Raw genomic sequence first — 18,903 nt, forward strand, 5'->3', positions numbered from 1 at the left:
TCATGCACTCTCACTAAATAAACAAACTTTAACAAAAGAGTAAAAAATAAAAAAGAGTAAAATTGTCATTTATAATTCGTCTTTAAACGCCCATAATATACCTGACCTGTTTATCACATTTATACTTTTATCAGGTGGATCCTACTGGAGAATATGGAAATCTGGTGACTATACAGTCATTTAAAGCAGAATTTCATTTAGCAGGAGGTTTAAATTTACCTAAAATAATCGATTGTTTGGGCTCTGATGGAAAGGAAAGGAGACAGCTTGTCAAGGTGAGACTCCCCTCGAGTGGTGTGGTCCTTATAGGCTTAGTGAGAAAAGTCACAGCACAACTTCCTGCTTGGGTCTTTATTTTTCTTCTCAAAAATTACAAGTGAGGAAAACTTACAAAATATAAATTACATCATTGTCTAGAAGCAGATTGCTTTTCCTAATTTTTTTGTGTCTCTGGAAGGCCATCATTATAAAAGTTGATTGAAATAAAAGAATGCCTTTAACATGCACAGTATGATGAGGTTAACAGCTTGCTTATTCTGGAAAATCTGTTTGGTGATTGTTGCTTATTTTCTTGAATAGTTCAAGTTGAGGGCTCTTGCTTCCCTATCCTGAGACTGGCACTGTGCCAGCTGCTATTAACTGTATGAGGAAGGGGACAGCCTTCCTCCCTGACTCTGCTCCCAAGTCCTGGGGGCCTTGCTGGGAAGGAGTAGAGAGAACAGTGCTGTGCCTCCAGTGGAGGAACAGAGGGGTTCCAGTTAGCCTGGCTACAGACGCAGCTGAGGGAAGCTTTTTCCTGAAGCGGTCTGCCTACCCAGTGTTAGAGCTAATTCTAAATGAAAGAGTAGCGATAGGTCTTAATAATTTTAAGAGACTGTGAGGAGTACAGATGCCCAGATTGATTTGGGGTTTTTTAAAAATTTTTTCAGGGTTTACTTAGTTTTGAGAGACAGAGTGCAAGCAGGGGAGGGGTGGAGAGGGAGACACAGAATCCAAAACACGCTCCAGGCTCCGAGCTGTCAGCACAGAGCCCGATGCAGGGCTCGGACCCACAATCTGTGAGGTCATGACCTGAGCTGAAGTTGGACGCTTAACCGGCTGAGCTACCCAGGCGCTCTGCCCGGATTGATTTCTGAGAGCCCTGTCACTGTCCTGATGTGACCCTCTGTATGGTCCTGTAATAAAGAAAATGGACTGAGCCTCATTATTTGCGTTTGATGTCCTGAAGGGCCGTGATGACCTGAGACAAGACGCCGTCATGCAGCAGGTGTTCCAGATGTGTAACACGTTGCTGCAGAGAAACACCGAGACCAGGAAGAGGAAATTGACTATCTGTACATACAAGGTAAGTACCTCAGGCCTCTGCTCCTTCATCAAGAGCATAGGAAAGAAGCCATTATTCAGACTCGGGGCCGGCCAGTGTTTTCTGGGAGAGTAAACATGTTAGAGTCTGTGTGCCACATAAGGTCTCTGCAGCCTGGTCCCGGGCAGCGTCCACACTGGACGGCGGCTCTGCAGTCCCAGGCCTTCCCCCTTTGGCCGTCTCCCCTGCTTCTCCTCCCCTGCTTGGTCTGTGATGAGGGTCTGTGTCAGGTCACATACAGCACTTGGAAGGCCTGGCTCCTGACCAGATCAGGGAGTCATGTCGAGGTCGAAGAGATACTGGATTAATATCTCCACCCCCAACGCCCAAGCCAAACACAACTGCTTTTCCCCAGCTCAGCGGGACCTTCACCCCGGTCCTCCGTCCACATCCCGGAGGTGCAGTTTCCTTTTTACTTTTAATACTGCTAAAAATTTCAAACATATAGAAAAGTAGATAGGATACTGTAATGAATTCCCTTGTACCATCACCCAGTGATCAGTAGTGGTCAACTCCCGGATAATTTTGTTTCATTTCTTCTTCCACCCATTCCCTCCTCCCTCATAATTATATTTTGAAGCAAAATGTCGTATCATTTCATCTGTAAACGTTTATTTCAATGTGTAGTTAGATGTCTCTTTAAAAAAGAAAAGAGAACCACAGTAGTGTCATCCTAGGAGAGTGAGCAGTAATTTCCAAATATCACCAAATATTCAGCCTATTAACCCCGCCCATGTCTCATATCTAACATCTGTTCCATCAGCACTTCCTTACCCGTCCGCTTTCATTCGACCCACTTTTTCCACGTCTGGCAGTCCGCCCTGCACTCAACATCTCTTCAATGGCGTCTGGCTAAGCCCCTACTTCTGGCCTCGGCCCCGCAAAGCTAGTTTTCTCACAACCGCCAGAACGATCTGTTTAAAGAGTCCAAGGCTGAATCAGTATGTCCGTTTCCTGCTCGGAACTCCAGATGCCTTCACATTGTCCCTGAAGGAAAGGGATTTGCCTCTCCTGCTCCCTTTCCACCTTTATCTGCCCCTGTCCCACCCTCATCCCTCTTCTTCCTCGTGATGGCGGCACCTCCCCTGGGCGCACCTGGTCTTCCCGCTGTCTTGTTCACATGCACCGGTTTTGTTTGAGCTCAGGGCTTCCCTGTTCCCCTCTGCCTGGAATGCTCTTCCCTCGGCTCATGCCTCCCTCCCTCATGTCATTCAGGTTCTCTCCGGTCACCGTCTCGTGGAGCCCTTCTCTGACCAGATGTCTCTTACTCACTATTTTCAGTGCCTGTTTCATTCTTTCGTCCTTGTTCTCTGGCATCATTACGTGTCTGTGAGCGCGTATGTTCCATCGCCAGCGTGAAGCTGTTGGACAGCATGGTCCTCGTCTACCTCGCGCGCCACTCTCCTGCACGTGGGCACCAGTGAGCACAGAACAGACCCTCAACACACGTAGTAAATTAAAGACACAGACCGTTAAAACAGTACAGTGCAGCCTATTTGAGCACATTCAAGTAAGAACTTTATAGAATCAAATATTCTATGAAGACAAGTGGCCTATAGAATCAAATATTCTATGAAGACAAGTGGCCAACTGAGAAAAATGACTTTAAGGATATTATAATAACAAAGAATTGTTGTAATATTAATAACAAGGGATTTATATACAGAACATATAAACAGCTCTTACAAACCAGTTATAAAAAGACTAACATGTCCGTAGGAAAACCGGTAAAGAATACAGACAAGTCACAAGAGGAAAATACTTGAGTGACCAATAAGCCTGCCAAATTTTACTCAGCCTTACTGGGAATCTGAAAATACAAATTGAAACCACAGTGAGCTACCATTTTACCTGTCTCAGATCGGCACAGTTTATTTATTTATTTTTTAAGTTTGTTTTTGACAGCAAGCGTGGGTTGGGGAAGGGCAGAGAGAGAGGGAGACACAGAATCCGAAGCAGGCAGCAGACTCTGAGCTGTCAGCACAGAGCCCGACGTGGGGCTTGAACTCACAAACCGTGAGATCGTGACCCGGGCCCAGGCTGGATATTTAACCAACTGAGCCACCCGGGTGCCCCAGATTAGCACAATTAAAATAAAAGTCTTAACAGTACTTTGTGTCGGGAAGGTCGTGGAATGAACTCTACTTCTGGGTATATAAATTGGCATAAGCACTCTGGGTAGTTATTTGGCAGTATCTGGTTAACTAAATTAAGATGCACATCCCCTGTGACCCACGTATTAGATTCCCAGGTATGCGCGTACCCGGGAGACACTGAGATACTGTCACCAACCAGGACACTAGGGCATTGTAGCAACACTTCAGGGGAATCTGGACAGAATGTAATCTTAATTAACATGCAGATTGCAGCAAGTGGATAATTATGGTGTACTTCTGCAGTGTATGTTTTGTTAAACGATTTAGTTACGTGTACTCACACAACTAATGGTAAAATAGTGTTGAGTGAGAAAAAAACAAATTGCAGGCCCATTCACCGAGTATAATACTCCTTTACTTAAAGCTTACAACTCTTTACGCATATATTGCTTTGAAACAAAAATATAGCAGAAAATACCTGAACACGATAAAGTTACTGGTGGCACACGGCATGGGACCAGTGAGGGGTTCAAAGGGAGCTTCCTCTCTTGCAGCACATAGGAGAAAATCTTTAGATTTGAGAAACCTGATTAGTGGGTAAAAGGATGTTTATATCATTTTCTGTACTTTACGTATCTCTATACGTGTCATAATTTCTAATCTTTGCGGTAAAATTGCTCATTTCATGTTCAGGAATAGATTTCCTCTTGATGTAGCTAACAAGACTACAAAGCAAAAATATATGTACTTCTAATGATCAAAGTATTAAGATTTATATTCAGTATTTTTCAAAGTGACATTCTTTAAATTTGTTTGCTATTAAGTAGAAGGAAAGCAGGCAGCTCCCTGCTAAATGGAGCAAACCGTTGGGTCACAGACGATGCAGGAAAGTATAGTTAGCAGGACCGGCCTCAGCGAATCCTGGAGCTTGAGAGAGGAGCAGGCCCTCAGGAGTCCACGCGGCGGGCTGGAAAATCGTGTTCTTGGAGTCTAAGTTTATTTTCCTCCAAGGAGTTTTGTCTCCTTTGGACAGGGAAATAGCGGTCCCACCTGAAGAGCTGCTTCGTGCGGACTCTGAGAGTTGAGTGACCGCCGCGTGCCCGGCGATACCTTTGCATAATCAAAATGTATCTAATCTGGGACTCAGGTGGTTCCGCTTTCTCAGCGAAGTGGAGTTCTCGAATGGTGCACGGGAACCGTCCCTATCGGTGAATTTCTTGTTAACAACGAGAATGGCGCTCATAAGCGATACAGGCCGAAGGATTTCAGCGCCCTTCAGTGCCAAAAGAAAATGATGGTGAGTGACACTCAGAAGTACGAATTATTGCAAGATTATTTAATAGCTTATTAAAGCTGGCAGTTACCGAATGTTACTGAGTACGGAATATTTTAATTTCATCGGGTAATGATACTAAGGTTAATGATACGAAGTAAGAGAAAGTGGGCTCACCGGAATGGAAGTCTGTGTGAGTGAAAAATGAAAAGTTGTTCAACTATATAAAGTGTCAGCCTTGGTCTGATGAGAGATTTCACATTCAGTGGAATGCTAATTTGCTTCCAGTTTGGGGTGAGCTGATTCAAGCGCTGACTAAAGCCAAAAACAGGTTATGAAGTAATTTTTATATGAAACCGATAGACCTTTAAAGACACGTGCCACAAGACGCCATCTGGCCTGACGGTCATTCAGCCAGTCAGCAACATTTACTGAATGCCCCCTGTCTCCCAGCAACTGTGCTGACACGTCACAGACGTTAGGACTAATCATCATCGTATTTCTCCCATTTTAAAACGAGAGGAAGTTCAGAAATGTAACCTGCCCGCGGTCAGTGAGCAGTAAATGGTGGAGCAAGGATGTGACTCTTGTCTGTCCAGCTCTAAAGTCCTTTGCTTTTCCTTCATTGTGCTGTTCTATAGAGATGGGAGGTGTGTGATAGAGCTCTACGGGCGCTGTCACGGAAGGCTGTCCAGGGCGCCGCGCGGGGCGGGAGGTGGGCAGCTCTACCTGAGACAGGGGTGGGGTCAAATTCTGGAGGGCTTCATGGCGGAGTGGCCTTTGAGCTGAGATTACTGCCCGAGCTGGTGTTCTAAGCAGAAGGAGCACGCGGTCAAAGGGCAAGAGGGGGCACGGAGAGGCAGTTAGAGACTGCTTAGGCCTCGTCTTTGAGGAGGAGGTGTACGTGAGACTTGCAGCAATAGTTGTCAGAAAATGGAAGGTTCCTTCGTGAAATGCCGGGAAATTTGCACATTATCCTGTGGGCAGTAGAGAACCCTCGAGAAGGTGCTGGTACCACATTTGCATTTTAGAGAAACGACTCCGGCAGCACCGTGGGCTACATTTTTGAGAAGCTGACGAGAAGCATGACACAGGGGTCCTGATTAAGACTAATAACAGGAGGAACGGAGAATGGGGGAACATACCAGAAACAGTAAGGAGGCAGAACTGATGGGATTTGGTTGCTGACTAGAAGTGGTTTGGGGAAGAGAGTCATTAGAGGCACCCGGTTTTCTGGTGAGGGGGTGGAAGGAGAGAGGAAGTGGCTGAGGTTTGCCGAGGCGGAGACGGGGAAGAGGTTTGGGTTTGGAAGTGCTCCCCGCGCACGTGTTGAGTGAGCCGCTGGAGAAGCACATCGAGCCGGAGCTTAATAAAGACACGGGGCCAGAGACGCAGGTTCGGTTCGTCAGCATGGAGCGGCGAGTTGGGCCCAATGAACCAGATAAGCTTTGCTTCAGGGAAGGGCGAAGCGCCGTCAGAAGGTCTCGGAGGACACATCCGAAACACGTGAGCTGCTTGGCCGTCCATCAGTGACGCTTCCGTTCTTCTTCCTGTTTCCTCTTGACCCTGGTGCCGTGAGGCTAGAGCTGCCTCCGGCTTTTTTGTGTATACGTCCACATAGATTTTAGCACTGAATTAAGAGAAGAACAGCCACTGTTGGTGTCCCCCGAGATTGACACGCGAACCCTAAAGGGATTCTGACGTGGAATTGTTTCCCTGAGCAGACTGGCAGCTGCCGGTGGCGGAGGTGATGCCTCGTTCACCTCTTGGTCGCCTCTGCGTCTGTCGTACTAGGTTCTATCGAGAAACTCCGAGTAGGTGTTGAAAGTAGTTGAACACAGCGTTGAGAAAGTTTTATGTTGGGTCTTTCAAAAGGATGTACAAAAGAAGTCTTTCGAAGAGAAATATAAAACCTTCACGGATATCTGCCAAAATTTTCAACCAGTTTTCCGTTACTTCTGCATGGAAAAATTCTTGGACCCGGCTGTTTGGTTCGAGAAGCGACTGGCTTACACGCGCAGCGTGGCTACTTCTTCTATCGGTAAGCTTCTCACACACTTGGGCAGATGCAGCACTTGTGCTTTCTGAGCTCCAGGGGGGCGGCCGTGGTGGTGGCTGTCAGCTGGGCGATCCTCATCGTGAGATCTCGTTTCTTGTTCATCCTGACTCTCAGCTCTAAGTGCAGCTCCTGCGAGCTTTTGCCCAGAAGGCTTCCTCTCCTCTAAGGAAGAGAGACCAGGCTGGTCATTCCTCTTTGTTGCATAGTGCATATGGTGTATTTTCCCTTCCCTCGATACACTGTTTTCTCACATTTTCTTTGGAAAATCATAAAACCCATAATAACTATATTTAACTTGTCTCCTTTAATTATTGTTGTTCTGTACAGAATCTCTAATATCACGCAGTAATTGAATCTGCTTAATAGAATTTTATTTTTGCATTAGAAATCATGGTATATATTTAAATATGCAACAATGCATATTTTGGCTTTGTTTTTTGTTTTTTTTTTTTAATTGGTAAGAGATTGGAATAGCTAGATAGGGCAATTAACAAAATCCTAAACTATGAAAACTCATGTTGAACACCAGAGATTTCTTAATCTATTGATTTTAAAGTAATAAAGACCCTTCCTCCATCACTTAGGTACCACACTCCAGGAGGGCAGGGCATGTACGTTTTGAAAAAGTTCTAGGTAATACAAAACCCTCTTTTTTTCCACACTGAGAATCTCTAATCTGATTGAGCTAATTTAGTTTATAAACAAGAAAGTAGAGCCAGTTAATGTGGCTACACATACAAGCCTCCTGACTCCCTCTTCACTGCTTCTGCAGTACCGCACGGTGTTTTTCATTGGATTAAAAGCATTCGTGCATGCCATCATCTACGTTAAAAACAGAAATGCAGTTTTCCCTGGATAGATATCTGATGAAATGAATTAATGATTAATTTGTGTGAAATGTAATTCATCACAGGGGAGAAAGTTTCACTGAGGAATGAAGAATTTACCCATAGGCTTCTCACTTTAAAAGTATACTGAGTAAAATATTCGAATGCATATAATACTGCTTTGACCTTGCCCCATAATGGGTCTCGACTTTAACCACACTAATTTTGGAAGTATGTACTAATATTTTTAGATGTATGCTTATTTGTAAAGGGAAAGCTTTTTTTTTTTTTTTTTTTTTAAGCACATCATCTAGGATTTGTAAAATGTAGTATAAATGAAAATAGCTGGCAAGACTTGACTTAAAACACAAAGTGGCAAGTTATATACATATCTGCCTTTAGGCTAAATGTTCTACACTAAAAAGTCATGCGGTGGTGGTATTAGTTGACATTGTGGCTAAATGTGTTCTAGAAATAGATACCAGTGATCTCAGGTTGTTGTTTTTTCTCCCAGTCGGTTACATACTTGGACTTGGTGATAGACACGTACAGAACATCTTGATAAATGAGCAGTCCGCAGAGCTCGTACACATAGATTTAGGTAAGTGGCGAAAGATGAGAAATGCATCTTTATTCTGTTTAACAAATACGGTGTCTTAAGAAATGATGTCTGCCCTCAGCTTATTACAGGGGAGAAGGAGATAGATACACCACAGCAGGAGATGTTTCAGATAGCAGCAGCATGTGCAGGAGGGACTGGCTGACTGCTGGCGTAACGGGTGGTTCTTCTAGAACAGGACGTTTAAGGCAGGTCTTAGAGTGAGCGAGCAAGGATCATCCGGACAGGAGAGAGAGCAAATACGGAGGGGTGAAGAATGAAGACGAGTTTGCGGGAATGGTGAGACACGAAATATGGCCGAGCGAAGGCCGCATGTCGCTGAGCAGCTGCAGAGGTAGACAAGGGAAAAGAAAAGATTTCACTTAGTGTGGAATTTAAGATTTGTAAAAGGGTGCAGTCTTAGGAAATTACAAATTCTGTAGTAGCCACGTAAGTGGTTTGCCAAGAGAGAGTAAGGCTGATTTCCATTAGAATAGAGGAGATCAAGGGTATTATATGGTTTTCCCCAGAATGCATTTATTACGAAAGAGTAGTGATTGCTGGAAGCACAGGGTGGGCGGGTGGGCGGTGATAGGCCGTGGGAGGATGTGGGTGGCTATAAAAGGGCCAGTACGAGGGATCCTTGTGGTGATCGAAATACTCTGTGTCTTGATTCGATCAATGTCAGTATCCTGGTTGTGATACTGTACTATATAGTTTTGTAAGCTGTTCCATTGGGGGAAAGTGGATAAAAGGTATATGAGAAATTTTGTATTTTGTGTATTGTATCTTACAACTGAATATGAATCTATAGCTGTCTCAGAATAAAAACTTTAGGGGTGCCTGGGTGGCTCAGTCGGTTAAGCATCTGACTTCAGCTCAGGTCAGGATCTCACAGTCTGTGAGTTCGAGCCCTGTGTCAGGCTCTGTGCTGACAGCTCAGAGCCTGGAGCCTGCTTCAGGTTCTGTGTTTCCCTCTCTCTCTGCCCCTCCCCAGCTCGCACGCTCTCTCTCTCTCAAAAATAAATAAAACATTAAAAAATTAAAAAAAAAAAAAAGTTGTACACTTAACCGATTGAGCCACCCAGGTCCCCCTGTGTATATTTAAATAAAGAAATATAAATTAAGATTACATACATAGTATGTTTTGCATTTTAAATCTTATCCATCATTTCATTTAAAAAAAAAATCACTGTTTAATCTGGAGCTTCTCTAATGTCTAGAGTAGTTACACTTTTTCAATCTGAGGTGCACCTCCTAGGCAAGCAGAGCAGAAAAAGAATAAACCACTGTGGGTTCTGGTGCTCCGGATTGTCGGTGACAGATTATTTGGGGTATATGCACAGCTCACGTGCCACACGGGAGGAGGGAAGCTCCTAACGCTGCTGTACTGTTGACTTTAGGAGTCGCTTTTGAACAGGGTAAAATCCTGCCTACTCCTGAGACGGTTCCTTTCAGACTCACCAGAGATATTGTGGATGGGATGGGCATTACTGGTGTTGAAGGGGTCTTCAGAAGGTGTGTATTTATTTCTTTTTCTCCCCAGTTGTATTAAACAATAACTGACATCCATCACTGTAGAAGTCTAAGGCACACGGCATGATGGTTTGATTTATATATATATATATAGAATGATCACAGCAGCTTCGGCTAACATCCATCATCCCATACCAATACTATAAAAAGCGAAGAAGAACAGAAAAAGACAAAAAAAGTTTGTGATGACTCTTAAGATTCCCTCTCCTAACAACTTCCTTACGTATCACACAGCTGTGTTCGAGGGAGAACCAGAGTGTTAACTGGTGTCCTCCTGTCGTACTTGCCGTGTCCAGTACTTGTCTCCTACCTGGGAGTTTGTACCTTTCGCCACCTTCCTCCCCGTCCCCTCCCCCACCTACTACCTCTGGTGACCACCGGCCTGTTTTTTGGGTTTTTTTGAGAGAAACAGAATTTTACTTATAATCCCTTAACATTAAACATAATCGGGGTTTTTTTTTTAAGTTTTTATTTAATTCTAGTTTTGGTGTCAAAATTATTTGGATGATTGATTTCTGTAGATTATAGAATTCACTGCTAAATTATGTTCCAGTGCTTTATTGGTAGAAAGGAGAAACCCGAGATAGAAAGAGTCAGAGTTTTCCCTTCCTTCTGACCATCCGGGACCTCACCTCACAGGACATATTAACCTCCTTCCTAGCCCCCTCTGGAAGCAGTTGCCTCCACCTTTAATGCCCCTGTCCCAGCGAACTCTCTTGTTACTGCCCAGAACTCCGTTGGGCGCTCATTGTCGGGCCTATAACCTGTGCTGAAGGAGTGTCTGATGTACCAGTTCCTGCTGAGAGCACGTCGCAGTTCCCCATAGTTTTCCCAGCATTGGGCCGTGTACTCCGCTTTTAAAAGAGTAGATTCTAGTTAAAATGAGCTAAAAATTACCACAATAATCAAGGACAGAGAAATGTTTCATAGTAGTACTGTGTTATCCTTATAATGCTTAGCTTACGTTCACCTACATACTTCTGTTCCTTTCAAAAACATTTACTGAAAACAGTCTGCCCAGTACTCTGCTCTTTGAGATACTAATTTGGGAATTATTAACAAGAATAGTCTCAGCACGGTATACGTGAATGTACATAGATGAAGGTATGTTGGAAACAGTGTTGTGTAACAAAATCCCTATGTATGACGTGTTTGTAGATGCTGTGAGAAAACCATGGAGGTTATGAGAAGCTCTCAGGAAACCCTGTTGACCATCGTGGAGGTAAGGCGGATTATAAGGGAATCTCTGTTGAGAGACTGTGGGTCTTGTTAGAAGGTGACTGGTTTGAGGGTCGGTGCTTCATTTTCATGTGGTGGGAAGCTGCCGGGCAGCAGGAGGGGGGTGGGCGCATAAATCAGTAAATCATGATTTAGAAACGCCTCCAGTCCTCTGAAATTTCTGGGCATTTTACAGCAGTATAAGTAATCTCTAGTCTTCGATTCATAAATCAGCACTTTGATGTCGTAGGTCTCTCCTGTGGCATTACTTGCTTTCAGAATGGTTTCCGTTGGAGTTTTAAGAGAAACCAGGAAGTCGTATCTCCTTTTCCCTGCCCAGGTTCAGAACCATTGAGTCACTGACTCATGTTGATCAGGCAGAAAGGGAAGGAAGGAAAGCAGATTTGCAGAGCCTGTGACACCAGCTCTACCCAGGACGAAATTGGGTACCTGGAGCAGGCACTCACCACGCTGGCGAGAAGGCTGTGTGGAGCAGGAGGTAGTAGGGTCTCCTCCTCAAGGCACCGTGGGGGCCGGAGCACAGGCGAGCCTCCCTCCCGTAGAGTCTTCGGCTTTTATTCCGTTACCCGGTGGTGCCGGACCGGCTGTGCTCTAGGATCACCTGCACGCCTTTTAAAAAAATGTTGAGGCTGACCATACGCAAACCATACTTCTGGGGACAGGGCAGGAACATTTGTGGTTTTTCAGAGCTATCAGCCTGTACTGGGTCGAGGCCGGGGATGCCGCTGAGCTTCCTTCAGTGCACAGGACACCCCCACAACAAAGCGTTCAGCCCGATCGTGTCAGGAATGCCGAGATTGAGAAACCCTGTTCTAGCTTAATCAGGCTGTGTCCCTTTATTGTGTTCCATTCGGATAGTAAGGCTAAAGTCAGTTTTTGAAATACTCTGGTTCCTCCTTGATTTCAGAGTTGGCAACTGTGACTCCAACAGAAGCCCTAGAGTTTGAAATAATTTATGTTTCTTCAACCCAAGAAGAACATACGGGCTTTTTATAATAGTAGAAGCCTCCATTTCTTTTGGTCGATTAATAAAATGTACCTCCCTATGGGTTCAAACTTAAGCAACCATCCACTTCAGATAGACTGCTATATGAAAATGTTATATATAAGCCTAATGGTCACCACAAATCAAAAAATACTAATATATGCAAAGAATAGAGAGAAAAGAATCCAATTATAATTACTAAAGAAAGTCAGCAAACCATGAAAGAGCAGGAGAAGGATCAGAGAAAAACCACAAAAACAACACAAAACAAATAACAAAATAGCAATAATTACATATCTGTCAGTAATTACTTTGAATATAAATGGACTAAATGCTCCAATCAAAAGACATAGGGTGACAGAGTAGATTTAAAAAAAAAAAAAAAAAAAAAAGACCCATCTATATGTTGCCTACTAGAAGCTCATTTCAGACCTAAAGACAGACACAAGCAGACTGAAAGTGAGGGGGTGCAGAAACATTTATCACGCAAATGGATGTCAGGACAAAGCAGAAGTAGCAATGCTTCTATCGGACAAAATGGCCTCTGAAACAAAGACTGTAAGAACAGACCAAGAAGGACACCATATAATACTAAAGGGGACAGTCCAACAAGAAGATACAATAATTGTAAGCATGCACATAACAGGGGAGCACCAAAATACGTAAAACGGTTAATGACAAACATAAAGGAACTAATCAACAGTAATACAATAACAGAAGGAGACTTTCAACATCCCATTCACACTGATTATCCAAACAGAAAATCAACAAGGAAGTAGTGGCTTTGAATGACCGACTGGACCAGATGGATTTAACCGATATATTCAAAAATTCCATCTGTTTTAGGATGGAATTACACATCCTCTTCAAGTGCACATGGGACATTCTCCAGAACAGATCATATATTAGGCCACAAAACAAGTCTCAAGAAATTAAAGAAGACTGAAGTCATACCATCCATCTTTTCTGGCCTAGGATACTAGAAGTCAATCCACCCACCCACCCCCAAATCTGGAAAGACCACAAATACATGGACATTAAGTAACTTAGGAATGAACGGGTCAACCAAGAGATCAAAGAAACAAAAGAAAACACAATGGTCCAAAATCTTTGGGATGCAGCAAAGGCAGTTCTAAGAGGGAAGTATATAGCAATACTCAAATACCTCAAAATCTCAAACAACCTAAATTTGCATCTGAAGGAGCTAGAAAAAAACAACAAACAAAACCTAAAACCAGCAGGGGAAAGGAAATAAAGATTAGAGCAGAAATAAATGATAATAGCAACTAAAAAAAACAAGAGAACAGATCAATGAAACCAGGATCTTTAAAAAGATCAATAAAATGAATAAACCTCTAGCCAGACTCATTAAAAAAAAAGGGGGGGGGGGGGCTCAAACAAGATCACAAATGAAAGAGGAGAAATAACCAACACTACAGAAATACAAACAATTGGGGGCACCTGGGTGGCTGAGCTGGTTGAGCATCCGACTCTGTTTCAGCTCAGGTCTTGATCTCAGGGTTTTGAGCTGAAGCCCCACGTTGGGCTCACGCTGCACATGAAGCCTACTTAAAAAAAAAAAAAAAAAGACAACAAATTATAAGAGAATTATTATGAAAAACTATTAAACAAATTAGACAACCTGGAAGAAATGGATAAATTCCCAGGAACATAACCTACCAAAACTGAAGCAGGAAGAAATTTAAAAATTGGACAGACTGATTACCGGCAATGAAATTGTTGGGATTTTTTGATTATCGACTCAAACAGAAGTCTAGTATCAGACAGCTTCACCGACAATTTCAACCAAACATTTAGAGTGTTAATTTAGGGGGCGCCTGGGTGGCTCAGTCTGTTAAGCGGCCGACTTCAGCTCAGGTCATGATCTCGCGGTCCGTGAGTTCGAGCCCCGCGTCGGGCTCTGTGCTGACCGCTCAGAGCCTGGAGCCTGTTTCAGATTCTTTGTCTCCCTCTCTCTGACCCTCCCCCGTTCATGCTTTGTCTCTCTCTGTCTCAAAAATAAATAAACGTTAAAAAAAAAAAAGTGTTAATTTAAAGAAGAGTTAATACCTATTCTGTTGAAACTATTCCAAAAAATAGAAGAGGAAGGAAAACTTCCAGATTCATTCAATGAGGCCAGAATCACCCTGATGAAGACACCATAAAAAGAACTACAGGCCAGTATCTCTGACAAACAGATGTAGATGTAGGTTCGGTATTCGCAAATCACTCAACATGATGCCTCACATCGATAAAAGACAAAAACCACATGATAATTTTAGTTGGCACAGAAAAAAGCATTTGACACGGTACAACATCCATTCATCATAAAAGCCCTCAATAAAGCAGGTGTAGAGGGAACATACCTCAACATAATAAAGGCCTTATGTGAAAAACCCACAGGAAACAACATATTCAGTAGTGAGAAACTGAGAGCTTTCCCCCTAATAAGATCAGGAACAAGATGAGGATGGCCCCTCTCACCACTTTTATTCGACACAGCAGAAGTCCTAGCCATGGCAGTCAGACAACAACAAGAAAGAAAAGACATTCACATTGGTAAGGAAGAAGTAAAACTCAGTATTTGCAGGTGACATGGTACCAAAAAAGATAATAACCCTAAAATACTCCTCCAGAAATGACTAGAACTGATCAATGAATTCAGTAAAGACACAGTATATAGAATCAATGTGCAGAAATCTGTTGCATTTCTATACACTAATAAGGAAGCAGCAGAAAGTGAAATTAAGAAAACAATCCCATTTATAATTGTATCAAAAATAAGACACCTAGGAATTAACCTAACCAAAGAGGTGAAAGAGCTGTACTCTGGAAGCTATAAAACACTGATGAAAGAAATGAAGATGACACAAGGAAAGAAGAAGACATTCCATGCTTATGTATGAGAACAGATACTGTTAAAATGTCTATATTGCCCAAGGCAATCTACACATTTAATAAATCACCAGCATTTTTCACAGAGCTAGAAGAAACAGTCCTAAAATTCGTATGGAACCACAAAAGACCCCAAATAGCCAAAGCATTCTTAGAAAGGCAGAGCTGGGGGCATCACAATTCCAGGCTTGGAAGTTCCATTACAGAGCAGTAGTAATCAAAACAGTATGGTACTGGCACAACAGTAGACACATAGGTCAATGGAACAGAATAGAAAACCCAGACATAAATCCACAATTATATGGTAATTAATCTTTGACAAAGTCGGAAAGGATATAAAACGGGTAAAAGAATGTCTCTCCAACAAATGGTGTTGGGAAAACGGGACCCCTTTTCTTACACCATACACAAAACAAATTCAAAATGGGTTAAAAACCTGTGAGACCTGAAGCCATAAAAAAATCCTAGAAGAGAACACAGGCAGTAACTCCTTTGACAATGGCCATACCAACTTTTTTTCTAGATATGTCTCCTGAGGCAAGGAAAACAAATGTAAAAATAATAAACTGTTGGGACTTTGTCAAAGTAAAAGCTTCTGCAAAGTGAAGGAAACAATCAACAAAACTAAAAGGCAACCTACTAAATGGGAGAAGATGTTTGTAAATGACATATCTGATAAAGGGTTAGTATCTAAAATATATAAAGAGCTGATAAAACTCAATACCCAAAAACCAAATAATCCAATTAAAAAATGGACAGAAGACACGAATAGACATTTTCCCAAAGAAGACATCCAGATGGCTAACAGACACACGAGAAGATGCTCAACATCACTCATGATTAGGGAAATGCAAATCAGAACCCCAATAAAATATCACCTCTCCCCTGTCAGAATGGTAAAATCACCAGTAGATGTTGGCAAGGATGCAGAGAAAGGGGGAACCCTCTTGCACCTTTGGTGGGAATGCAAACTGGTACAGCCACTCTGGAAAACAGTATGGAGTTTCCTCAAAAAGTTAAAAATAGAGCCACCCTATGATCCAGTAATTGCACTACTGGGCATTTACCTTAAAAAACGCACTAATTCAAAGGGATACATGCGCCCCTATGTTTACAGCAGCATTATTTACAATAGCCAGATTATGGAAACAGCCCAAACATCCATCAGTAGATGAATGAATAAAGAAGTGATGTATATATACAGTGGAATATTACGTGGCTATAAAAAAATAAAATTTTGCCAATTGCAATAACATGGATGGAGCTAGAGTGTATATTCTAAGCAAAATTATTCAGAGAGAGACAAATACCATATGGAATTTAGGAAACAAATGAGCAAAGGGGGAAAAAAAAGAAACAGGCAAACCAAGAAATAGACTCTTAAGTATAGAGTCACCAGAGGGGAGGTGGTGGTCCCTCTGATGGTCACCAGAGGGGAGGTGAGTGGGTGGGGGAATGGGGAAGTACGTGATGGGGATTAATGAGAACCCTTGTGATGAGCAAAGGGTGATGTATACAAGTATTGAATTACTGTATCCTACACCTGAAACTAATATTACACTGTGTTTTAACTATACTGGAATTGTAAAAAATGTACCTCCCTTGTGTGGGTGAATCTGGTTTGGATGCCTCAGCTTAGAGCATGTCAATGCCCAACTTAATGTCACACAGGAATCCTCGAACTTGCAGACAAACCACATATATTCAGGGTCGGTGCCCCTATGGTTTTTAATGGCTCTGGGGGTTGCTTAAAACAGTGGAAAGCATGAAATGGATGAGCCAATTTTGGTACTGCTGAATCAGTACATGTCTTGGAATTGAACATGTAACGCTAAAGGCAATTTATAGTCGCAGCCCACAGAACTGAGAAAACATGAAGCAGCAAAAAAATGGTACAGTTCTGTAGTCATCATCCCTAGAAATGAGTTTGCACATATTAAGACCTATGCGGTAAGCATTTTTGCTAAGGAGTATTAAAAAAAAAAAAAAAAAGGTCTGCTTATAAACAGCAGGGGCAGTTAGCTGTTCTACACTGCCAAGGTCAAAAATCTCTCATGACCTCATTTACTAAAATTTAAGACCTAAAGTCCCTTGCTCTGGCCATGCCAGTTGTTCTGGTTTTCAAATTCTACTACATACATCTGTCTCCACACTGCACTAGACCTTCGGTTTTGAGGAGTTTTCAATAAAGTATACCCTTTCTTTTCTCCAAATTTGAAACTTATGGAGAGAAAAGGAAAAAGCCTTAAGAATAAGGTAGAAATCAAAATGTTCGGGTTAGTACAGATAAAATCATTGGAGACGTGGCTAGAGGTGAAGCCCAGACAGGCTGGCCGGTCCTGTCCAACTCCCACACCTGACCTCTGCCTGGGTCCAGCCCGAGGGGAGCTGGGGTGGGCAGAGCAGGTGCCCTCGCCCAGGACCATAGCAGTGAGGAGGAGAGAGGAGGAGGAGAGTGACTAGTCCTTATCTCTTGACTAGAGCAGTTTCCGGGTGGGGGGAGGTCGGCACCCCCACACAAGAAGAATGGTTTGGGGGGGTGAGAAGCCCGGAGCGTCGTGCTCGCGTGGTCTCCTCCACAAGGAGGTGGGGGCTGCCTGCCACAGGCTGGCCCATTCCACCCCCCTCCATCCTCCCGCCTAGCATTTGACCTCCGTCACCTTTATCACGCGGGTTCTTCTGTGTCTAAGTACACGTCCAGGCGCACATTGTTCTTCTCCCTGCCTAGGTCCTCCTGTACGATCCCCTCTTTGACTGGACCATGAATCCTTTGAAAGCTCTGTATTTACAGCAGAGGCCGGAGGACGACGCGGAGCTCCAGTCCACTCCCAGTGCGGACGACCAGGAGTGCAGACGCGGTCTCGGGTGAGCCCTGCTGTCGCCTGCTCAGACCCTCCTCTTCCCAAGGCCCTTTAACCCGCTCCGCCTCATGCAGCCTCTGTGTTTGTCCTTAGTGACCTCGACCAGAGTTTGAACAAAGTGGCCGAACGCGTCCTGATGCGGCTCCAAGAGAAACTGAAAGGGGTGGAGGAGGGAACCGTGCTCAGCGTCGGGGGGCAGGTGAATCTGCTCATACAGCAGGCCATGGACCCCAAGAACCTCAGCCGGCTCTTCCCGGGATGGAAAGCGTGGGTGTGAGGCGGCATGTGCCTCGCCCTGCGGTTCAGCCCTTCGAAATGACATCGCGGCCTCCATTTTTAACGCAGCCGGCGTACTCGGAATAGGCGTTAATGGACAACCGAATGAACTGTGTACTGTGTCTTTAAAAAGTGTTTAGTACTTGCCTTGGTCACCAGAAGATGCCTCGACCGTCTCCACGAAAATCTCTTCTCTCACATTTTAGAAGTGTCGTTCATGCTGTACTTCTGGGCTGAGCGTGTATTTCTTCTTCCCGAGTACATACTTGTGTTGTTCGCAGTATAACCACTGACTTCTGCTTCAGCTTAAGGGCAGGAACATAACTGACAGTGAATTAAAGGAGATAAACTGCTAGGTTTGAGGTAGCTTTTAATTAAAACTTGTTTCTCAGGTATTATATATGAATAAGTTATCTGGTATTTATAAAAGGAAAAAAACTTTTACAATTGTAACCGTTTATATATCTTAGTAAAGCTACAATAAAATTAAGCAATGTTGAGGGGCACCTGGGTGGCTCAGTTGGTTAAGCGTTGACTTCCGCTCAGGCTGTGATCTCACAGTTTGTGAGTTTGAGCTCAGTGTTGGGCTTTGTGCTGACAGCTCAGAGCATAGAGTTGACTTCAGATTCTCTGTCTCCCTCTCTGCCCTTCGCCCATTTGCGTGCACGCTCTCTCTCTCTCTCTCTCTCAAAAATAAGTAAATTGAAAAAAATATAATCAACGTTAAAAGCAAATTAGTACTTAAGAAACATATTTGGGTTTTCAGTGGGAGATCACTCAGCGTTACTAGATTGTGAAGTTGTTACATTATGGAGAACAGATTTCAAAGACACGGTATCGTTTCTATTTTTAAAAATGTATACTGGCCCTTCTCATTCTATTCATCTTTGAAACC

The 18,903-nt window shown here is 43.4% G+C and overlaps 1 protein-coding gene and 1 long non-coding RNA gene across 6 annotated transcripts in view; one reads left to right on the top strand and one right to left on the bottom strand.

Moving 5' to 3' along the window:
- ATM (ATM serine/threonine kinase) overlaps nucleotides 1-18,577 on the top strand; it is a 128,947-nt gene extending 110,370 nt beyond the window's left edge. For 3 of the 5 annotated variants that reach the window (XM_042958873.1, XM_042958872.1, XM_042958874.1), the window contains 9 exons: nucleotides 135-275; nucleotides 1,229-1,345; nucleotides 4,607-4,756; nucleotides 6,608-6,773; nucleotides 8,133-8,219; nucleotides 9,620-9,734; nucleotides 10,911-10,974; nucleotides 17,600-17,736; nucleotides 17,826-18,577. In XM_042958873.1, the coding sequence (XP_042814807.1) occupies nucleotides 135-275; nucleotides 1,229-1,345; nucleotides 4,607-4,756; nucleotides 6,608-6,773; nucleotides 8,133-8,219; nucleotides 9,620-9,734; nucleotides 10,911-10,974; nucleotides 17,600-17,736; nucleotides 17,826-18,009 (1,161 nt within the window). In that variant the 3' untranslated portion in view covers nucleotides 18,010-18,577. Of the gene's footprint in view, nucleotides 1-134; nucleotides 276-1,228; nucleotides 1,346-2,644; nucleotides 3,281-4,606; nucleotides 4,757-6,607; nucleotides 6,774-8,132; nucleotides 8,220-9,619; nucleotides 9,735-10,910; nucleotides 10,975-17,599; nucleotides 17,737-17,825 lie in introns of those variants that run through there. The other 2 variants (XM_042958875.1, XM_042958876.1) reach the window with 2 other exon arrangements.
- Nucleotides 8,235-12,070, bottom strand: LOC122231280. Its single transcript, XR_006208469.1, has 3 exons — nucleotides 11,438-12,070; nucleotides 9,681-9,892; nucleotides 8,235-8,563 (listed from the first exon to the last, which is right to left on the bottom strand). It is a non-coding gene; the product is annotated as an uncharacterized LOC122231280 (long non-coding RNA).
- Nucleotides 18,578-18,903: the final 326 nt, after the last annotated feature.

Source organism: Panthera tigris, chromosome D1 (assembly GCF_018350195.1).
Source record: "Panthera tigris isolate Pti1 chromosome D1, P.tigris_Pti1_mat1.1, whole genome shotgun sequence".
In the NCBI taxonomy this organism is placed as follows: Eukaryota; Metazoa; Chordata; class Mammalia; order Carnivora; family Felidae; genus Panthera; species Panthera tigris.